The 18,004-nt window shown below is 44.6% G+C and overlaps 1 protein-coding gene across 1 annotated transcript; it reads right to left on the bottom strand.

The window, feature by feature from the left end:
- Positions 1 to 268: 268 nt before the first annotated feature.
- LOC122926849 (transcription factor HES-5-like) lies at positions 269 to 1,969 on the bottom strand. The gene is made up of 3 exons (XM_044278350.1): positions 1,850 to 1,969; positions 1,243 to 1,417; positions 269 to 1,134 (listed from the first exon to the last, which is right to left on the bottom strand). The coding sequence occupies exons 1-3, from the start codon at positions 1,904 to 1,906 to the stop codon at positions 920 to 922; spliced, it is 447 nt and encodes a 148-aa protein (XP_044134285.1). The 5' UTR covers positions 1,907 to 1,969; the 3' UTR covers positions 269 to 919.
- Between the last annotated feature and the right edge of the window lie 16,035 nt (positions 1,970 to 18,004).

The following is an 18,004-nucleotide window of genomic DNA, read 5'->3' as shown; positions in this document are numbered from 1 at the left end:
TGCTTTAGGGAAATATAATGTAATTTCAGTGTTATAACACTGTTTTTGCAGATCTGATCACAGGGCATATTATAATCTTGGATGCCCTCTACCTCCCATTTATAATACTGATCTGGCTGAGGAGTTAATGGGCCCCCTCCGGCAATAGGGACAGTTACAACTGCCACCTCTGCACACCTTTATTAGCTTATTAATGAAAGAGATAACTTTTCTGAAGTAATATGAATTTATTTCTTCAAGTACTCAGCAGCAGATAAGATATAATACATCCAATGCAATATCACACACCCACTGAATTGCATTAATTCAAACAATCAGCAAGTGAGCACACAAATTTCATAGAAATTACAGTCATTTTCATTAAAACATTAAAGAAAAACCTTCTTTTAATACAACAACTCTCAAAATAGCAAGAGTAGGACCAAGACATGGTCATCCTAAGTAATACACATAAGTGTTAACCCTACGATAGCATCTTCACTGCTAAAACGTCTTCACAGAAGAAAAGGAACATATTATTAGAGTCCATCACAATGGACTGGAAGATATAACCCTCAACCTATCTTGGATGCAGCATGACCTGAGTACACAATACTGTAGGACATTAAATTGATAGGATAATTTAGGGGGCACTATGTGACTCCATATAAATAAGCATGAGAAAATACATGCAAACTATGCAACTCAAAACCAGTTAACGTTTTCGTTCCTGATGTAGGAACTTCAATATAACTCCCCTAAGCTAAGGAAAAACACAACTTTCTATGAGAAAGCTTCGGTTTCTAAAAGTCACCACCTATCTAGTGGAGTGGACATCTCATCATCATCACACATAAGTTAATTTACAAAGGATTGTCAGGTGTGCAGAAAATATTCATCTTGGACCAGTTCATCATGCAGACAATGTCATGGTTAGCTTTCACCATGGTCTCCAAATGGATTTGCTCCTGTTGCCAGTAAACAGACTTTGTTCATTAGAGGTCATCATAGTGGACAACTCATAGGATACATTGTGTCCATTAAAGTAGCTGATATTCTTGTTGTCCTGTTGATTCTGAACTGGTAGGAAGGTGATGGAGTCCTGGACGCAGGTGGAGAAGCCTTCTCTCTGGGCCTGGCTGGAGGCTGTGACATCTAGAACAGGAGAGACATACATGTCAGTGACAGCGTCCATCACCTGCTGCAATCTGCTCTCAGTAAGAAACATATGAGGGGTGTGAAGGGCCGGGACAGGACACTTACTTCTCTCCGCCATGTGGCGCTGCAGGTAGGTGACCGTCATCTCCAGGATATCAGCTTTCTCAGGTTTGGAGGGGAGCTGATGTCTCTGGAACTCCTTCTCCAGTAAGATGTGCAGCTGCTCAATGCTGCTGTTAATCCGGTCTCTCCTCATCTTCTCGATCACCGGTTTCCTCAGCTGCAGAACAAGACACGGGGCGGTGAATACATCTCAGTAAAGAGCACGACTTTCCTGTCAGTCTGTGAGGTGAATGTACTACAGACAATGACTGGCAGTGATGACTATTATTACGGACAGGCAGGTTGATGGATCTCCTTACAGAGACCAGTCCTGTATGGAGACTTCATGGAAGTACTGCATGGTGTGAAGACTTATGGGCAATGCTCCATGGGAAGAGAATATGCCTCTTTGCATAGACTGTTATTACTGATTAATATTACATTGTATTAGTAGCAGTGGTCACGTCCGCTCTCCAGTCCTATACAGGAGTATTACAGCAGCCTGTGTATTATAAGACTAGGAGGAGACGTCCTGCAGTGTAATAGTGGTAGATGTGTAATAACAGGTCAGAGATATGGGGGTGACGCTGTCACTACAGGGGGCTCTTACCTTTCTGAGTTGGCCACCAGCCTGATGATCCAGGGTCCTCACACTGCATGGAGCCATGGTGCAGTGTCTGGGGGTCTGTAGACTTGTGCTGTGTGAGGCAGGAGCTGTCTGACTACTAGTGAGCAGCCTCCCCTCTATACTCCTCTCCCTGAATAATAACGTGTGGAGAGCAGACTTACAAGAGGTTCCCACACTCAGCCTCCAATCACACAGCAGCGGTGACAATGGACGTGTGTCACAGTAAACTGTGACAGAGAAAGATAGCATCTGGAGCTGGTATTGTGTAGACAGACATGAAAGTGTGGGAAAAGAACACGCCATAAAAAGGGTTTTAGTGCATCTGCTGCCTTGCACTACACACTGACATTGATACCATAAACACGAGGAGGGACATCATCCTCTCCTAATAATAAAACTCCTAATAATAAAACTGAAATTGTAAGCATGTAAGGCTGCTTTCACACTAGCGTTCGGTATTCCGTTCGTGAGCTCCGTTTGAAGGAGCTCACGAGCGGACCCGAACGCAGCCGTCCACCCCTGATGCAGTCTGAATGGAGGCGGATCCGCTCAGACTGCATCAGTCTGGTGGCGTTCAGCCTCCGCTCCGCTCGCCTCCGCACGGACAGGCGGACAGCTGAACGCTGCTTGCAGCGTTCGGGTGTCCGCCTGGCCGTGCGGAGGCGTGCGGATCCGTCCAGACTTACAATGTAAGTCAATGGGGACGGATCCGTTTGAAGATGCCACAATGTGGCTCAATCTTCAAGCGGATCCGTCCCCCATTGACTTTACATTGAAAGTCTGGACGGATCCGTCCCAGGCTATTTCCACACTTAGCTTTTTTTTGCTAAAATAATGCAGACGGATCCGTACTGAACGGAGCCTCCGTCTGCATTATTATGGGCGGATCCGTTCTGAACGGATCCGCCCGAACGCTAGTGTGAAAGTAGCCTAAAACTGTGTTAAAAAAAATAACAATATAAGAAAGAAAAAACATCTTGAAATAGTAAAAATATATAAATTGATATACAAAGTATAACATGATTAAAACAATGTAAGGCTAAGGCTAGGTCTACACGACGACATTTGTCGCGCAACATTTTGTTGCACTAATGTCGCGCGACAATTTTTATAATGGCAGTCTATGGTGTCGCACTGCAACATGCAACATGCTGCGACTGCGACGCAACAGTCGCAGAAAATCAATTCGAGATGGATTTTTTTGCGACTGTTGCGTCGCAGTCGCAGCATGTTGCATGTTGCAGTGCGACACCATAGACTGCCATTGTAAAAATTGTCGCGCGACATTAGTGCAACAAAATGTTGCGCAAAAAATGTTGCGCCCTATCTGTCGCGCGACTTATTGTTGCGCGACAAATGTCGTCGTGTAGACCTAGCCTTAGAGTACTTTCACACTAGTGTAAGAGGAATCCGGCAGGCAGTTCCGTTGCCGTATTTATTTTTGTTCACATTTTTTAAAGGTCTGCGCATGCCATGCAATAGCAGTTGATGTTTTAAAAAGTATGTCAAGATGTCCAACTTGCCTTTGAGATGAGAAGGTAAAATGTAATTAATTGAATTCTTTGTAAACTGCCCAAGGTAAAGGTTTACAATAGATCAAACACCCATTGCAGAGATCTAGTTTTTGAACTTGCAGGCTTCCAGTTCCAAGTTTCCTCTCTCCACTTTAGGTCTGGGTAGCTCAGCCCTCCCTCGTCCTTTGATGAGCTGAGTGTTAGGAGACCCCATCGGAGAAGCACACTTTGACACCATGGTTTCTTTTGATCGCAGCCTGGCTTTGACAACAGAGGACATTAGGCCTAATTGCTCTGAAGGCACTTGTCCATGAGACTGGAAGTGTGCCTGGCAGGTAGGTGTGAATTGTCACAGCTGTCTGGGAGAAGAGGGAAACCAGAACTTCCATTGTAACTATCACTACAATGTATCAGGAACTAAAAACATATTCATCATAGTGATGGTGGAGAGAAACACTGCAATAGCAGCCCATTGTTGAAATGTGACAGTGAGGGCAACTCCAAGAAAGGCTTCATTTAGCACATGCATGGTACCCCACACAGGCCTGTGCCTGGCACACTTTTACACTTCATACAGACAGTCTTAACATATGTAGTCACAGGCACAGAGCAAGAGGTTGCTGACTAGAAACACAGATACTATGCATCAACGATGGATTTCCATGTTCTTGTGAAGTCCATTGTGGCCACCCTAAAAATTTCAGACAAATAGACAAATAGCTCACCAATATGAACATGCTATCACTCATATAAAGGATGTGAATATAAGGGGTGCAGAGGTTGAAATGAAATTGTTACACCTATGGCCAGTATAATATCTTCTAAACCATCTATACAGTTTTCTGAACCATGTGCTGGGTAGGTTCATTTCAAAAGACAGCCTGGAGATTATTTGGAAGCTTCACCAGGAAATTCACTTTTAAACAAGGCACAATGCCTTGTAGGCAGGGCCGCCATCAGGGCAATACTGGTGGTACCGCCATCAGGGGCCCAGCAATAAGGCTTTTTTAGGGGGGCCCACTGGAGGCGTCAGATCACTATCAGCACTCGTCCACAGGTAGAAGGCTCTACAAATGTCCAGGACACATGGAGCGGGATGGCAGAGTCTGTGCTCTGTGCACAGTTATGGAGAATGGGTGAAAACAACAAGCGGCATGGACAGAATGGAGGAGGTCATGGAGGAGGTCCGCGAGCTGGGTGAATTCTCGTAGCACCACCTTCATGTTGGCCTGGCCATATCTGGACTATACCGACTGTATCGAGATCACACTGTATAGACACAGCCTGCTCACAATGGCACCTGCACACCGGGCTAACAGCCCCTTCATACTTCACATGCCAACCTAATCATGGTGACACTTCTGTATCTGCTCTGAAAGGACCAGCTGCCACTATTTAGGGGGAATATTTTATTATTATTTATTTGAAAGCACCGTTAAGTTCATAGTCTTTAGGTAGATTACAACAGCTATCTTAAGTCTTTTATAGGGATACATTCCCTACCTAGGGCCTCATGCACACGACAGTTGTTTTTTGCGTCCGCAAAAAAAACGGATGCAGCATCCGTTTTTTTGGGAGGATCCGTTTTTTTCCCCACAGATCCCTTGTAATAAATGCCTATCCTTGTCCACAAATGAGAAAAAAGTAAGACATGCACTTTTTTTTGCTGAAGGGAAACACGGACAACGGACGCGGAACACAAATGGATGAACTATCAGCATTTGTTTGCTGACCCATTGAAATGAATGGTTCCCCATCCTATCCGCAAAAAAAAAACGGAACGGAGGCCGAGAAAAACAACTGTCGTGTGCATGAGGACTAAGGAACATTCTTGATGTTGGTGTATTCCATTATGTGAACCCTTACTGACGGAAAGAATCCAGACCCTTTTTAGGGTAATACAACATAACTCACGAAGACAGTTGTTTTTGTTTTGTTTCTGATATGTTTTGTCCTTATTATAATGTAAAATGTTCACCATGTGACAAATAACTCTGTTGTCCGCTCTACCTGAGCATTAGTATTTTTCTTTTGTGAACAAATAAAATTGTTGGAAAAAAAAAAAGTTCATAGCGCTGTACATCCAGACAGAGTTACACAAATATAAAAATATAATAAACAAACTATGAACAGTCTGGTACAGAGGGGAGAGAACCCTGTCTGCAAGAGCTTACCATCTACAAGGGAAGGGGAGAACACAGTAGGTGAGGGTATGGGCTGCTCACCTGGCTGTGTGGCGGCAGCATGCTATTGCAGGTGGTAGGCTTTCCTGAAGAGGTGGCTTTTCAGGTTACTCTTGATGGTTTTGATGTTGGGGGGGAGAGTCTGATGTGTTGGGGTAGTGAGTTCAGAGTAGGGAAGAGGCAGTGAGAAATCTTGTAGTCGATTGTGTGAAGAACAGATGAGAGAACAGAGGAGGAGGTCCAGTGAGGATAGGAGATTACATGTGGGGATGTATCGAGAAAGCAAGTCAGAGATGTAATGCGGGGACAGATTGTGGATGGTCTTATATGTAGTGATGGACGAACATGGCCGGGACGATCAAATGTTCGCGAACCGCGCGTTTGAGGTGGGCCCCATTCACTTTAATGGCAGGTGAACCTGAAAAACCTTTTAGGTCATATTTGCAGCCAGCAAACACTTACTAGAAGTACACAAATAGTCCCACAACATGAACAGAGATATACCAGAGGGGGATCATTGGCAAAAATTCCCACAAAAAATATATATTTTAATCAGGGGCCATTTTTATGCGCCTTAAAGGAAAACTCTCAAAAATGTGCCCTGCTGGAGCCCAAATTTATTTTTATTTCCTTTCGTTTCGATGTATATAAATGTGCAGCACTCCACGTTTTTGTATCCTGCAGAGTCTATTAAAAAAATTAATACGTTAACGTAATTTTTTTTTCTACCATGGAACTGTATGGTGAACGAACGCCACTGTACGGCATCAGTCTGAGGCATATGTTAAATGGCAAAAATAGGATGTGAACCCAGCCCTAGTGTCAGAATAAGCACCAGTACACAGAGGAGCAGCGTGGCGGAGAGGGGAGTCCGCCATGTACTGACAGAACGCTACCTGGTCCTGGTGGTCAGTGGTGAGGACTGTGCTTCCCAAGGATCATTTTCTACTGGGAAATACAGGGCACAGTATAATACACTAGAATCTATATAATATAAATATATTAGCCCTACCCCCGAATAATAATACAATTAGGTGGTCATTTATTATAGAGAAATACGTCTATGTTAGGTGTATTTCTGACACAGATTGTGGCGCAAAGGTCCTTAGCACCGCAATCTGCATATTTTACCCACATATGCCAGGTCCAAAAAAGGATAGCGTGGGCAGAACGGGGACACAATTATGACCATCCAGTTATTGGATACCACCGCCATACATTGACCGGATAATACCTCTGTACAGTGACCGGATAACACCGCCATACCATGACCAAATAAAATGGTATAAGAGGGCACAGTATAGGGAATGACTAGGGGCACTGCAGTACGGGGTGAGGGGCACAGTATGGGGTGGGGGGCACAGTCACATGACCCTGTGAATGCGGTTCATACGCCACCATAATAAGAGGCAAAGGAGTGGGACAAGGGTGTGATTATGGCCCTGGCTGCGACTGACCAGTTTGGTGATCTCATCGAATGGCCGCAGAAGTCTGCATGCATCGTGCATGAGCAGCCACTGGCGCGGTGAAAAGAAACCAAGCTCCCCAGAACCTGTCCTGGGCGTTCGTACAGGTAGTCGTTAACGGCATGTTTATGCTGGAGTAGCCTATCAAGCATATACAAGGTAGAGTTCCAGCGCGTCAGGCTGTCACAAATCAAACCTCTGACGGGCAAGTGGTGTCGCTGCTGAACGTCAGCAAGGCGAGCCATGGTCGTGTAAGCTCTTCTAAAATGGCCAGAGATTTTCCTGGCCTGCCGCGAGACATCCTGGACCCCGGGGTATTTGGCAACGAATTGCTGCACGATTAAGTTCTGGACGTGTCCCATGCATGGCACGTGTGTCATTTTGCCGTTTCAGAGCGCTCAGCAGATTGCCACCGTTGTTGCACACCACTTTACCAACTGTCAAATTGAGCGGGGTTAGCTACTGATCTGTCTGTGACCGCAGAGCTGAAAGCAGTGCAGGACTGGTATGGCTCTTGGTTTCCAGGTACAACAGCACAGCATGGCAACATCTCACCTGGCTTGTCGAATAAGTTCTGGGGAGCTTGGAGGGTGCAGCGGAAGAGGCGGTAGCAGTGGAAACGGAGGAGTCAGCCGAGGAGGAGACGGAGGATGGGGTAGGAGGAGGAGAAGAAGAGGTCGGCCTGAATGCAATCCGTGGCAGTAACACCAAATCCACACGGGTGCCACGGATTACATGCTTGATGGCCGTCAGAAGGTTCACCCAGTGGGCAGTGAAAGTATGCACTTTCCCTGCCCGTGTTTGCTAGACCAGATGTCTGTGGTCAGATGTATCTTGGCACCGACACTGTGTGCTAGAGATATATTAACTTTCCGCTGAACGTAACCATATAATTCAGGGATACTCCTCTGGGAGAAATATTTTGTTCTGGGGACCTTCCATTGGGGTGTGCCAATGGCTTCTAAAGGCTTCCAAGTCCACCAATTTATATGGCAGTAGTTGGTGGGCTAGCAGTTCCGACAAGCCAGCGGTCAGCTGTTGGGCAAGAGGATTATCCGGCGTCATCATTTTTTTACACTCGAATATTTGGGCCACTAAGTTTGCCTTGTGCCAGATGAACACGACGACGGCATGGTGGAAGGTGGAGGACAAATGGAAGGAAAAGAGGCAGAACGTGGAGCACCAGGAGTGGGGCTTTGTGGGTTCTGAAGGCGTTTCTCCCACTGGGCTCGGTAATGGGAGGCCAGGTGCCTTCTTAAGGCAGTCGTGCCTAGGTGAGTGTTGGGATTACTGCGACTTATGCATTGACAGCACAAGCTGCAGATGGCAACACTATTGTCAGCAGCTGACACGTTTTGTGGCCCTATTAGCTAGCGTTTGGTGTCCCTAAGTTCATAACAGCCTGTCCCTGCTCCAAAATGCAACCTCTCCCTACACTGGTAAAATACATAATGTAAAATGGCTGCCAGATCGGGTTATGTTATAGGGTTGGGGGTGTGTTCATGTGCTGAAACGTCTCAATTGGCTGTCCTGTCCCACCTGATGGATGTGTCATGGGTCAAAGTTAGGCGCAATGCAAAAGAATATGGCGCGTGCGGACATCGCCATATGTTTGCATGTTCGCGAACGCGCAAAGTATCCCGCTGAACCGACCGCCGTGCAAACCGAAAGGCCATCACTACTGCTACTACTATCGCTGGTGAGTGTCTGCATATGGGTCAGTGTATCCACAGACCACAGTGACCATGCTGAAGCCTATACTTCACCTCTGAAATTGGGGGTTAGAGTGGGTTGAACGGTGGACCCTAGGCGGGACCACAGAGGGCCCCACAAAATTTGCCTGTATGGGGCCCTGACATTCCTGATGGCAGCCCTGCTTGTAGGGCTAGCTCAGCTGAATCTAAAGATACTTTTTACTTACTTTTCTTATTCTGGAGAAAAAATACTTTTAAGAGCGCAGAGGGTGTGCTCAAGCCACTCTGTGCAGCCTTGCTCTTTCTGCATCCGCTCCCAATGACCCTGATATTTCTTGATGGACAGCCCAGGTGAAATGTCTATGGAGGAACCCGGCCCTGTCAAATAAGAGAGGAGAGTGGCTTGGACCGCCCTTGGTACTTGTTTGCATATGGAATAAAAGTACTTTTTCACCAGCATGAAACAATGAATCTCTAGGTGAAGGGTATGATTAAATTCAGCTGAGCTAGCCCAGGTTTAACAGTGAATTTCCGTGTAACAGATTCCCTTTAAGAATCTAGTATAGATGAAACTTGAAGATCTCTGGAATTCTCCCACACTACAGACAGGAGCCCTCCAGAATGTAATCTGTTTTTGACCGCATAAAAGTGCCCATGATCTGATGTCACGAATATTTCCCACCTTTTTTTTGTTTGTTTTTTAAGGAAAATTGGTGCTGATAATATTTTTTGCATTGTCTTGATTATCAATGTAAGCATATTAGATGAGTTCTTCAAAAGATGCAGGGGTGTAGCTTTAGAGGGTGAAGTGGTAGTATTCACATTGGGCCCTGATACCTAAGGGGCCAAAAGTAATCTCTGCACATAAGGTGAAATGGTAGGTGGGGTCCCTGTTGCATATTTTGCATTGGGACCCAGGAGCTTCAAGTCATGCCTGTGTACAGATGCACAAGATATCTATAGGTCAAAGTAGCCTTTCCTTAGACTAGTGGTATCTAACTTGTGGCCCTTCAGCTATTGCACAACTACACCAGTCAGCATGCTCTGACTTCCCATTGCTTTGGCAACAACTGAAGGGCCACACATTGGACACCACTGCCCCAGGCAGATAGATTAACAGTATTAGTGCCCATAGCTAGTTGCAGTATTTATTTATAGCCAGTATTTCTTACTAGGTGTTGGAGGCAGTCTTCTAATGTAGTCAAACAGGCTAAAGTCTCTTGATCTGGGAACCATGGCCTACAAAACTGAGGCTAGATAACTGCCATGCTGCCACTACCAGAGAAAAGAAGGGCTCCCTTTCCCTCATGGCCTCTGTAGAGTCGTACTCTATAAATCATGAGCAATAGCACACTGTGATGTTTGTAAATTCCTATGCACTTGTCCCATTTTAGGTCTAGGCATTTCAATTCCCCCTCCTTGTCCTTTGATGAGCTGAGTGTTAGGAGACCCCATCGGAGAAGCACACTTTCACACCTTGGTTCCTTTTGATCACAGACTGGCTTTGACAACAGAGGACATTAGGCCTAATTGCTCTGCAGGCACTTGTCCATGAGACTGGAAGTGTGCCTGGCAGGTAGGTGTGAATTGTCACACCTGCCTGGGAGAGGAGGAAGTCCAGAGCTTCCACTCTATCTGTCACTACAATGTATCAGGAACTAAAGCTCATTTATAATACAAGGAGCAGAGAGGAACAATGTTCTCCTTGTAGGGAAATATAACTGCCCATATGTGTCATGGAGTGGGGTGTAAGAGAGGTTGACTTTTATCACATGTATGGTACTTTTCACAGACTTGTGCCAGGCACACTTTCACACCCAGCCCTGGTCTGACGTCAGGCAGCTGTGCTAAAGCATTAAATACACAAAGTAAACTCCAATGGCTTATGGTTGTGATTCCCAACCTTTTATTATGCGTGAACCACTGATTTTTTTGGACCCATGGAAGCCCCATGTTTACCACTACCCAATGTTTCAGCACTGGTTGTCCAATCTCAGCTCTCAGAGATCGGTTTGTCATCTTCCCTGTCAATGTGAGAGCTCCTGCTTTTACTAGTATCATCCTGGATAGAAAACACTAGTTGAAGGTACCTTCTTCACATGGGTGCGGCTTTACAAACAGCTCCGATCTTTGTGTGGATTCCTCTGTGTTCCTGCACCAAATCCACATCTTTTACTTGCATTTTTTCCAATGTGTATTCGCTACAGATCTCACTATTTGCATTGCAAGGGGTGAAATCCGCACACAAAAAAACGCACAAACAACTAAGGCTACTTTTACACTGGCGTTTTAAATTCCGTTTGTGAGATCCGTTTCAGGGATCTCACAAACGGTTCAAAACGGATCAGTTCATCCCCAATGCATTCTGAATGGATAAGGATCCGCTGAGAATGCATCAGTTTGGCTCCGTTCCGCCTCCATTCCGCTCTGGATGCGGAAGCGCTTTGGTGTCCGCCTAGCGATGCGGAGCCAACTTACAATGTAAGTCAATGGGGACGGATCCGTTTTCACTGACACAATATGGTGCAATTGAAAACGGATCCGTCCCCCATTGACTTTCAATGTAAGTCAGGACGGATCCGTTTTGACGTAGACTTTTTAAAAAAAAGAATAATGCAAACGGATCCGTTCTGAACAGATACCAGCGTTTGCATTTTAGGTGCTGATCCGTCTGTGCAGATACCAGACGGATCCGCACCTAACGCAGGTGTAAAAGTAGCCTAACATGCTGCAGATTTCAAAATACGCACAGCGGGTCAATTTCTGAAAAAGCAGTGTACATGAGAATGATCAAATCTGATACACTTTGCTGGTAGTGTATTACGTTGCGTCTTTTCTGCACAAAAAAACGCAACTCATACGCAATGTATGCAAGTAGCCTTATAGTTTGGGTAACCATAAGGATACAAATTGTGTAGACATATTCTGTATGAATTACCACACATGCCTGGAAGGAGAGTTAAGAACGTCCGTTGTATGTATCACTACAATATACCAGGAACTAAGAACTTATTGCACAGTGGGCCGGAAGGGATATTGTTCCACTGGTAGTGAAATATAACTGCCTACAACTGTAATGTGAGTGTCAGCTTTGAAGGGAGGCTTCCTCTTTGCACATGTATGGTATTTCTCACATGCGTGTGCCAGACACACTTTCACACCAAGCTCCATAATGTTCTCTGAGCTGATGTCAGGCAGCTGCCCTAAAGCACTATATAATCACTGTAGATGCCAGTGGCTTATGCCTACTCCTGATTTATTCCATCCCAGGGAAACCCTGTTTTTACCCCCACCTGAAAGAAGCTAGCTGTAAGGTCAGGAAAATCATTCCATTAATATCTACCCTATTTTATGTGCCTAAGATGGCTTTGACCCAGTCTCAGCTCCTTATATTTTGACATTGATTTACCAGTTTACCATTAAAGGGGATGTGTCATCAAAAAATAGCCTTTTGGTAAAAATCGAGTTTTTATGTTTAACATATTTTTAAAGAACTTGATGTTTTTCATTTTCCATGTCAATATCTAAACTTAAACAAAAACCATAAAATCCTGCAGTTTTCGCACTGGCCACTAGGCCTAATAATAGGCGCCATTTCTTGGTCTGTACAGATCACTTTACAGAAGTTATCTGCTCATCTGTCACTCTAATCCCACCTGTAATGATATCACCTCTGTGATAAGACAGGATCCACCATTCACAATAAAGCTTATCTATTCTTTCCTTGTACAATGACCTCAGCACTTTGTTTATAGCGCTTTAAAACCATCAAATAATACAAAAAAGACATAAAATGCTATGCGTTTCGAATGTAACAAAACATTCTTCCTCATGGCATACATACTCATGTCTGAATACACCTTTATACCATGTTTGCCCATAGGCTCACCTCCCACGAAGGGTGGAGTCAGTAAGCTCAGGTGAATAAAATCACATCATGAATGAAGAGAAGCACATCATGAATGAAGAGAAGTTGCTATAGCTGCAAACAGTTTAGTCAGGATAACAAATCAATGAACAAAACCCATAGGAACCAGAAATCTCTGAAATATGTAAAATCAAAAACATTGAAACTCCTGAATGCATATGATCCTTTAGTACAGAGCCACATATTCTTGTCTGTTTTATTATTTTTGGGAACATACTTGGTGCTATCATATTACCTATGGTTTTTTAACAATTAGCCACATACCTACAACCATGACTTAGAATCCTTCTGAGATCATTATCCCTCTTCAGAAAAGGTAGATATTTTCTAATGATTTGTATAATCTTGTACTCGGTATTGTGTCCCTTTAAACTGCTCCCTCTTATATTTTTGTGTATTATTCAGATATTGTTGTCTAGTTTTTCTATTATTTATTTTGCTGTCTCGGTGGTTAGTGGTGTGTACCCTCCACTCCTCAATTTCATTCTGATTTTATCGCATTCCTGCTTATATTTACTTATTTCACTACATGACCTTTTAGCTCTGATAAACTCTCCTTTTGGTAAATTTTGTGTAACATGTTTCGGATGACAGCTTTGGGCATGTAAAAGGCCATTACTTGTAATGGGTTTTCTATACAGGCTGGTTAGTATTTTGTTATTCTCTATATCTCCATATAAATGTATGTCCAAAAAATCCATGTCTTGTGGATGTGCGCTGAACGTAAAACAGAGATTTATATCATTGCTATTCAAATAGGAAACAAAGTTTCGGATACTCCAAATGAGGAGGACGTCATCGATATATCTTCCGCAAGTTGCCCATGTATAACTCCCCTCCCACATTACATTGTCCATAATTCTCAGGACTAGTGTTAATCAACCACCAAAGTGCTTGGGTGCTCTGGTGCTCAAGTAGAACACTTTGGGATGCTCGGGTGCTCTACAGCAGTGGTCCCCAACCTTTTTTGTCAGGGATCGGTTTCACACAAAAATATTTTGTAGCAGACCGCCCGGGGGAAGGGGGGGGGGGGCATTCAAAAAACAGTAATGAAATAACTCGTATAGGCCCCCACTCAGAGACTATGAATGATGTCTCCTCTGACTGGAGTTGTTCTCTTTCCTTTTTTCACAGCTTCTTTCTGTATAACTGAACAAACACAGATATTTAGTATTATTAGCTCCTTTTAGGGCACTACTTAGTAATCATCCCCATTTAGGTTCCAGTAGTGCCTCTTTACATATAGTGCCCCCCCCCAGTAGTGCCCCTTTATATATAGCTTCCCCAGTAGTGCCTCTTAACATATATATACAGTATAGTGCCTCCTCCTTGGTGCCCCAGTAGTGTTCACAAAGGAAAAAAAATAAAAAATAAAGCAAAAGGGGTGAGGGCCTGCTGCTGATCTGACCCTCTAAAACATTAGGGGTGAGGGTCTGCTGCTGAGCTGACCCTCTAAAACATTAAGGGTGAGGGTCTGCTGCTGATCTGACTATCTAAAACATAAGGGGTGAGGGACTGCTGCTGAGCTGACCCTCTAAAACATTATGGGTGAGCACCCGCTGCTGATCTGACCATCTAAAACATTAGGGGCGAGAGCCTGCTGATGACCCTCTAAAACATTAGGAGCGAGGGCAGCCTAATAAGCATGTTGATATGATGGAAGAGGAGGACGAGAAAAGGAAGATTAAACCATATACCCTTGTTTGTGGTGGAAGGGGTGCATGGGAATACGGTGTATTCAATACACCATAAAAGCCACATTTAGAGTGCCTTTATGTTCAGCCGCTTTTCTCTGGTGGAGTAGAGAAGTCAGGGGCAATCCAGGCCTTGTTCATTTTTATAAGAGTGAAACTGTCAGCATTTTCAGTTGACAGGCGGATGCGCTTATCAGTTGCCTCCAGCAGCACTAAATACCCGCTCTGACAAAATGCTGGCAGCAAGGCAGGCCAGCACCTCCAAGGCGTAGAGCGCCAGTTTGTGCCACGTGTCCAGCTTGGGCACCCAATAGTTGTAGGGCACAGAGGGATCACTGAGGATGCTGACACAGTCTGCTACGTACTCATTGTGACACTAGGCAGCGCAACAGGGTGAGGGTTCTGGCGGGGTGTCATAAAACTGTCCCAGGCCTTGGAGAGTGTTCCCAAGCCTCTGTTGGAACTGCTAGTGGCTAGTCCTATCCACCACAGGAATGAGAGATGAGAAGTTCTCTTTGTAGCGGGGGTCGAGAAGGGTGAACAACCAGTAATTGGTGTTGGCCAAAATGCGTATATACAGCTGATATGTATCGGACTATGGATGTACCTTTATTTTTTATTTGTATGTTTTTGTTATTGTTTCTTAAAAATGACATGCACCTTATCTTTATGTTTGCACAATGATGATAATCTTAAATAAAGATTTGTTAAAAAAAAAAAAATTTCATTGGTGGCCAGTGCGGCCCCCCTCTACTGTATTAATTTCATTGGTGGCCAGTGCGGCCCCCCACGGCTCCCCTCCCTCCCTCTACTGTATTAATTTCATGGGTGGCCAGTGCGACCCCCCCTCCCTCTACTGTATTAATTTCATTGGTGGCCAGTGCGGCTCCCCTCCCTCCCTCTACTGTATTAATTTCATGGGTGGCCAGAGCGGCCCCCCCCCCTCCCTCCCTCTACTATATAAATTTGATTGGTTGCCAGTGCGGCCTTAGCAATATCAGAAGCATTATACTTACCTGCTGCGCTGTCTGTGACCGGCCGGGCGCTCCTCCTACTGGTAAGTGACAGATCTGTGCTTTAAGCAATGCGCCGCACAGACCTGTCACTTACCAGTAGGAGGAGCGCCCGGCCGATCACAGACAGCGCAGCAGGTAAGTATAATGCTTCTAATATTGCTAAGTAACCATGGCAGCCAAGAACTGCAGTAGCGTCCTGGTTGCCATGGTTATCGTTCGGAAGAAAAAACGGACACGGATCACAGAACAACAGAACCCCGTTTTGCGGACCGTGAAAAAATACTGTTGTGTGCATGAGGTCTAAGACTGAGCCGAATCACTTGTCATCTGGTGCTATATAGCACCCGATGACGCGTTCTGGCCAGCCAATCACAACATGACTACAGCATTACAGTGTATAGCAGCCAACAAACGTGCGGGGAGGAGACTCGATCATCGCACTCGAGCACATGCGGTGTTCGGCCGAACACTGCGATGTGCCGAGCATCACTATGCTCGAGTCAAAATTCAGTTTGGTCGAGCATGCTCGCCCAACACTACTCAGGACATCTTGTGTGAGTCCTTTAGAAAATCTGGTGCTCTAAAAACCAGGGGATGCAGTTGGGAGTCCAGCCACAGGCATAATCGTTCCATTAAGGAGCTGATCTGGCTATGATGGGCCAGAAAGGTGAGGGGAAAATATTTTTGTGTGCTTTTGGTAATGCATGGAAAATGGGAATGGTCGGTGGGGTTTATTCAAATATTGTTCCCATTTTTCTGAAGAAAAAAAGCCTAGTGCTATCCCCTCTTGTATCAGTTCTCAAAGTGGCACTAGGATCTGGTAGGATCAGTTGGATCTGGATGTAACCTTCTATAGACTGATGGATCTGGTAGCATATCCATGATTTGTTTTTCATAAAGCCCGCTGTCCGGTATCACTATGGACCCCCCCCCCCCCCCCCCACCTTGTTGGAGGATCTAATAGTGATATTGGAATTGTCACCTAGTTGTTTTAAGGCTGTTATTTATGCATTTTTCAATTTTACTTTGGATTCTTTTGCTTATACAATATTTGTAATTCTTCCTCAATCAGCATCTAAAACTCATCCATAACTGTGGACCTGGATAAAAATAAGGGTTTGGAATAGATTTAGTTTCCTCATAGTCGATGCAGGGAGAACAAGAATCAGAATTAGAAAGAGATTTCAACGACAGCAATGACAATTGCTCCTGAAATTTGAGACCAGCAAATTAATTAGTTCTATTATCATGGGCATCATTTCCCCCATTTACACCAACTTCCTGTTCCCATCAGATTCATGGGGAAAAAAAATACGCACATAAACTGATTAATGTCCAACATTGCAGAATACACATTGAACTGAGCAGATGGAGCATAATTTAAACCTTTATTTATTACTCTCAGATTTAAAGGGAGTCTGTCACCACATTTCAGCATATTAGACCGATCAAATAGGGTTATGTGATCCACCCAGAACTTAAAAACGGTACCTTTGTTGTAGAAAACAGACTTTTCTTTTTGGCGAAAATGAACTTATAAGATTATGTTATGAGCCCTCTCAAGTGCCCAGGGCGGTCTCTCAATCCTCGGAGCCCCAGGCAGCACCTCCTAAACGGCTCATAACCCCGCCCTCCGTGCGCCTCTGCCCGCCCGTTTACTCCCCTCCCCTGTCCTTTTCCACTGCGGCTGTGCGGTCCAAATCGTAGCGGGCGTTGAGGAGGTGCTGCCTGGGGCTCCGAGGATTGAGAGACCGCCCTGGGCACTTGAGAGGGCTCATAACATAATCTTATAAGTTCATTTTCGCCAAAAAGAAAAGTCTGTTTTCTACAACAAAGGTACCGTTTTTAAGTTCTGGGTGGATCACATAACCCTATTTGATCGGTCTAATATGCTGAAATGTGGTGACAGACTCCCTTTAACACAGTAATGTCCGGGTCATTATTTTCCTTGCCATTTCCATGTAATTGGTGCTTTGGCTTGCTCGAGTGGTATACTTCTGTGGATTTGTCCCAGGACCTACCCTATCGGAGTGCAGGTTTGTGTTGTATGAACCCAGCTACGGTCCTGAATCGGATGTATCTGTAGGGGCTTCAGTCATATCAATATCTGATGTGAAAAATTAACCCTTGATTTGTTTCTCTTGTATTGTTTGTTCCTTCTTTTGGTTTTCTTTTTCAGGAACTCGGCAGTTGTTGGTTTTTCTCATGGGAACTTGTGCCTGGATTCCCTGTGGAATTTCTCATAACAATGAGTGTGATGGCAATGGTCGACATTCTCAATGAGCAGAACTTGGAAGTGAAGGAGGACATAGAGGTGTGAAGAGGCACACTTCCTTACATTCAAGAAGAATACTACCCCCAGCTGTTTCATAGGGGATGGTATGTCTTCGCTTAAGTCGTGCAGAGACATAACTTTTTTTTAGAGTATTGCTGTGTCTGTTACTAAGTTTCAACTACTGGAAATGTTCCCATTTTGATATAGTAGTTATATACGGTAGTTGTTGTAAATCAACTTATAACATTTTAATTATTTCATACATATTCGTATATTACCCATCACACTGGCCTTTCTTCCTATTTGATGGCCACTGAAACCTACCAAACCAGAAGCTAGAATTATTTCTAGATTTAGAAAAGGTCAT

This window comes from Bufo gargarizans, chromosome 2 (genome assembly GCF_014858855.1).
Source record: "Bufo gargarizans isolate SCDJY-AF-19 chromosome 2, ASM1485885v1, whole genome shotgun sequence".
Classification (NCBI taxonomy): Eukaryota; Metazoa; Chordata; class Amphibia; order Anura; family Bufonidae; genus Bufo; species Bufo gargarizans.
Note: the sequence above shows the minus strand (reverse complement) of the source record. Positions and strands in the feature narration are given on the sequence as shown.